The sequence below is a fragment of the Microtus oregoni genome, unplaced genomic scaffold (genome assembly GCF_018167655.1).
Source record: "Microtus oregoni isolate MIOR12 unplaced genomic scaffold, Mior012 000008F_ref0000371, whole genome shotgun sequence".
NCBI classification, from domain to species: Eukaryota; Metazoa; Chordata; class Mammalia; order Rodentia; family Cricetidae; genus Microtus; species Microtus oregoni.
In genome coordinates, this window is record NW_024543067.1 from 54991359 (window position 1) to 54997240 (window position 5882).

The 5882-nt window shown below is 38.9% G+C and overlaps 1 protein-coding gene across 1 annotated transcript; it reads right to left on the reverse strand.

Moving 5' to 3' along the window:
* Positions 1–4374: 4374 nt before the first annotated feature.
* Positions 4375–5328, reverse strand: LOC121451410 (olfactory receptor 1537-like). The gene has a single exon (XM_041656860.1). It carries the CDS (start codon positions 5326–5328, stop codon positions 4375–4377), a length of 954 nt encoding a protein of 317 aa, XP_041512794.1.
* Between the last annotated feature and the right edge of the window lie 554 nt (positions 5329–5882).

Genomic DNA, 5882 nt, shown 5'->3' on the forward strand with positions numbered 1-5882 from the left:
GCCCTTGAAATTGCATGTTCAGAATGAGAACCAGGGGCGAGGAGCCTCAATGAAATCAGCAGAAATATGTACAGGCCAGGAGATTCAGTCTTTAAAAAAGACAGTGGTAAAAGATTTGAAACTTTGGCTAAGACCTAGAGTTGCTGACAGACCATTTTCAGAGGCAGAAAAAAAATTTCAAAACCATCTTATCCTGTCTTGGCAAAATTTGACACTCTTGCTTATCCATTTCCTGATATCATGTATCTCATGGTGGTGAAAGCATGGGCATTTCTTTGCCCAAAGCCACTTTTGCTGAGAAGAAAACAAGCTCCAAGTGGTGTGTCTTTAGTGCTCAACATTCTCTCGGGAATAGATCGGTACTGCCAGGAGTAATTGTGTCTCACTTCAACAGAGCCCTATGTTATTTAAATGCCATATTCTGCAGCTCTTTGAAGTAGTTGAAGACTACCTATCTATGCAGAATGCAGTCTCTATGTATCTAAAGAACTTGATTAGTCTAACTATAAGAATGATAAACATAGATGACTATTGATCTATAATCTTTAATACCTATATAACTTAAGGAGTAAGACATCATATTAGAATATTATAAAATAAACAATTGTGCAACAAATGAGGGCAATGACCTCAAAATGTAAACAATCTATTAGTAAGTATCTTTATTAAAGGTAGAAATATGCATTGCAATATGAAAAATATATATCAATAAAAATGTTTTAAGCAGAGGTAGAAGCATGGATGCATACAATATTCAATGAAATTTAACTTTGCATCAATATACAAGAATCTATACCAATGAAATTGCCTATAAATAATAACTCACAGATATTCACTCTATTTCTCACTATTATTATTATTATTAGTGTGAGTAAGCTCATACAAATCTATTATCTCATCCAATTCACCCCCTCTTTTTTTAATATGGATAGATGCTTAAAAGAAATCCCACACTGCTCAGAATTGAGAAATAGATGGTTATTTATTATGTGTAGACTCACAAATCAGAATCCTCTGTTTGAACAGATATCAGCAAAAAAATCTTGCAACTGGAATAGAGAGACCAGAAAAGAGAGCTGGACACATGCTCTACATTGGTATATATAGTATAAGAGGCCAAACCCCAGTGGGCAGGTAGAACTTCCTACAGCACAAAATGTCACCTAGATTCTATCAACTTTCTTGTACCAAACAAGCTACTGCTTCAAAATAAGGGTTTAATAGCTTAATTGGTGAAACAGGAAGATAAAGCCATAAAAGAGGACTGTTTTGCTAAAATACTTCTGGAGTAAATCTTCTAGGCAAAATACTTGGTTCCAAAGGTTAATCATAACTAACATAATGTACCCACTTATTCTGTGCTGCATATTTCACCTGATTCAGTACCTGTCTAGCAACATTTGTAAGATGTCTAGGGGAACTGGTGTCACTATTCCCTTCAAAAGTCTCCCTGAGGATCTCAAGGTCTCCCAGAAGCAATTTTAAATAGGATCACTGTAAATGGCCGCCTAACGGCATACTACCACCGTACAGACAAATATGTAGGCACTAAGATGGCTTTTTCAATTCCAGCCATGGCATGGTGCAGTTTTTTTGGTTCCACCCTTTTGCCCCTCCCCTCTGCGGCTTCTGTTATGGCATGGCGGCTCATCAACAGAGCAGACAACATGTGGTGGTCGCCATCTTGGCTGAGGGCCAGATGGGTCAGGTGACTTTTTCGCCATTTTGGCTGAGGGTCAGGTCACGTGACCACACTCTCCCAGTTTTACTCCCAGTTTTACCCTGCCTTCTCACCCGGTTTTTACTAAAATCCTCCTGTTAACTCTGTTACATATGTTTTGAGCAATAGCATGTCTCTGATAGGGCCCATCAGAGTCATCCACGTTGCCCAATTCCTATTCACTCTTTCTATACATAATAATACATAATAATTGTTCATTATATCTCATTTCAGACTTTAAAACCATAAGTCTCATATTTTGAACTGGTATGTACCTTTAAGTCTCCTAAGTTATTCTCTATCATTCTCAGTTCTGGCATTAACCTTCCATTGCCAGCAGTTTCTTCTTTCTGTCCTTTTACAAGTGTGGATCTTACCTGTTAAGAGCCAGTACACTGCAGCGTTATTTAATCCAGCCCTCAACTGCTCAGAGGTCTGGGGGATGTGATATTTAAGTATTTAATATTTAAAAACTTTTCACAACAAAAGAGACAGGTTGGCCCCTAGCAGCAGACTCTTATTTCCACCAAAGAAGACAGAAGACAAATGGACACACAGAACAATGTCTTTCTGTGGTTCTCTTAGACTGCTGAGCGTTGACCATTGGGAAAAACTGCCTTTTATCTAAACTAAAGACCTCTAGATGTGGACAGAATCGCTGGAATCGACAGCCTAGCTGCTCAGGTCAAGGTAGGCCTGTCTTCCTACAGATTTCTTAGCCGACAGGGTCTTCTGGGGCCTGGAAGGCCCTGCGCTAAACAGCAAAGGTCAAGTGCAACCTTCAGCGACCATGGAGGACCCAAATGGGAGTAGCTCTGGATGCCAACCAAGTAAGTTCTCTCTCCATTTTTAATCAGTAACTCAAGATCTTATCTTTCTCAAAAATATCTGACAGTTTGATAGCTGAGAGGTTTTGCCAGATTACCTCACCAAATGAATTTCAAATCAAATTTCTCTCTCATACTGCTTTCCATGTGTCTAAAACTTCTGTTTTCACAAACCCAAGGAGTTCTCATGAGTTCCAGGGAGCTGAATTAAGAAATCCATCTTAAACAGGTCAGATACCCCCCTCAATTCCCTGGTCCAATTTTTTTTTTTCCTTAATTTAACTGTGTCCTTTGTTCTGCCAATACCTTAAACAGGATAAGAGATACCAGACATTTCCATGCCACAGACACTGGTCAGAAGCAAAGAGACCAGCTATGCCAGGATGTGGCCAGCACACAGCCTTCTCAGATTCTCAGCACACAGCCTTCTCAGGCCACCGCCCCCCCCCAAGATGACGCCCACAAATCAGCAGGAAGCAGTTTTGAGAATTCGCTGCCCCAATTTCTTTAAACTGTGGTTCTAATCTCCTGCTTTTTATTACAAGGAAGACCTGGGAATGTTATGGTTTTCTGTCTCTTTAAGAGACAAGCCACACCCACTCTCTCCCCTATCCGCTGTGGCAGGCTGATATTCAGCTTCCAGCCTGAGCTCCATTTTACTCTCAGAGAGGCAGCTTCGCTTCTGCCTCTCTCACCACTTCTCTGCTCTCCCCTTCTGTTTCTTTCTCTTCTTCTTCTTCTTCTTCTTCTTCTTCTTCTTCTTCTTCTTCTTCTTCTTTCTCTCTCTCTCTCTCTTTCTCTCTCTCTCTCTCTCTCTCTCTCTTTCTCTCTCTACCCCCCTTCTCCCTTCATAAACCCCTAAATAAACATTCAGCCTCATCCTGCATGTCATGTCTATCCATGTCTCTGTCTTCTGCCCACCTGCCATGTGCCTCCCTGCCTGTGACCAGCCACTGCTCGGGGACCAGCAACCTTCTCTGCCTGGGACTGGATGCTCCCAGAGCCTGCTGCCTGCCACCACATGGCCCACCACCACCGCTCAGGCCACCGCTTTGGGACCTACAGCATTTCTGCTACCTATTGCCACGGGGATCTTGCAGCATTTTTTTTAAAGAATAAAAGTGGGGAGACTGTGTCTTCTTTGTCTGACAGGGAAATGGCACCATGTTCTCAACAATATAGTTTGCCAAAGAAGAGTCGAAATTGATATTACTTGGCACACCAATGAAGAAAGTGGAAACTTTCAGGAGACTCTTCTCCTAGATGAAGAGTTATAGTAAATTAATGATTACTAAGAACAGTACCGGCCTTCCTTCCTTTGAATAACCCCCTAAAAATATTAATTTATATATACATATATACATATAAATATGTATATATAAATATATGCATTAAAGTAAAGGACACCATACATTTGAGAGAGAGCAGGGAAACACAGGAGTGATTAAAGGGAGATGTGAAGAATGATATAATTCAGCACTTAGATATGAAATTCTCATAAATGAATTAAAATTAAAAATTTTTTGAATTGAGAAAGAACTTTAATATTTATAAAGTAGTATTTATCAAAAACAAATAAATCTATATAGAATGATGGACTAAACATGGGCATATGAATAGATGTCATCCTTACTATTGATTTACATTATTTTATGAAACAAGAGAGATAAGATGAGCATAGAAAATAGAATTATAAATTTATATTTATAAAAATTATCAAGGTGTCCTAGTAAATGAATAATAATTCTTGAAACTAGAATAAAATAAATTATATCAATTCAAAATATGCATTTATGAATAACTTTTCTCTAATAAATTATCCTCACATTACTTATGAAACATGAATTTTTTTCTTAGAAGTATTTTCTTCAATGCAACACTGACATCCTTATTCCTCAGGCTGTAGATCAATGGGTTCAGCATGGGAACAACAGTAGTATAAAACACGGATGACACTTTCCCTTGGTCCATGGAGCTGACTGATGATGGCTGTAAGTACATGAATGCAGCAGAACCAAAGAAGACAGCAACAGCAGAGATGTGGGAGCTGCAGGTGCTGAAGGCTTTGGACCTGCCTTCTTTGGATTTAATCCTGAGGATGTTGGCAATAATGGAGATGTAGGAAGTAATTATGGTGAAAATTGGGACACAAATGTTAAATGTACCAAAAATTAGAATCAACAGTTCAATGATAAAAGTATTAGAGTATGCAAGCTTCAAGAGGGGAAGAAGATCACAGAAATAGTGATTGATCATATCTGTTTTGCAGAACCTAATCCTTATCACAAAGCCTGTGAGAACTGATGCAGTGAGCACACCAAAAATATACACTCCTGAAATCAGGGAACTGTAGATCTTATAGGACATGGTTACACTGTAAAGCAAGGGGCTGCAGATGGCCACATAGCGGTCATATGCCATTGCAGCTAATGTATAACACTCTGCGAAGCCAAAAATCATAAAGAAATAGAGCTGAGTCATGCATCCAAGGTAGGAGATGAGGTTCTTCTCTTCTACAAAGCTCACCAGCATTTTAGGAGTAACAACAGTGGACTGACAGAAGTCAATGAAGGACAGGCTGCTGAGGAAATAGTACATGGGGTTGTGCAGGTGGGAACTGAGCACAATCAGTGTGATCATGCCCAGATTCCCTGCTACAGTGACCACATATATTCCCGTGAAGAGGAGGAAGAGGGGCATCTGAAATTCTTGTTTCTCTGAGAGCCCAGCCAAGAAGAACTCAGTCACTGTGCAATGATTTCCTGCTGCTATGTTCTTCATTCAGATCCTGAAGGAGTAAAAGAAATTATTTGAGCCAGGTGTCGGTATTTCAGGTTATTAATCCCAGCACTAGGGAGGCTGAAGCAGGCAAACATCTGTGAGTTCAAGGCAAGTCTGTTCAACAGAGCTAGTTGTTGGAGAGGCAAGGCTTCACAAAGTAATAATGTTCCAAATTATACATACATACACATATATTTGTGTGTGTTCGCATGTGCATACATACATACAAATATGTGTGTATATAGAGAGTAAAGTTGTCAGAGAGACATCAATGAGCTTTTCCATATACATAATGTCCACATATCAATTATTTCTGCCTTAAAATACTTTTGCTCTCTATATAATTACCTTAATGGATGATTTAGATATTTATCATTTATTATTAATTTTAATATTATCCTTTAAAAATTAAGAATAGACTCCATATAAAGTATTATCACAACATTTAAACCTTGATAATTTTTCTTATTTCAAATCAATGTCTATAAACTGAGGATTAGAGAGTGTATCAGTGAGGAAAACTGACAGAAACTCTTGAGGAATCAAATTTCCCT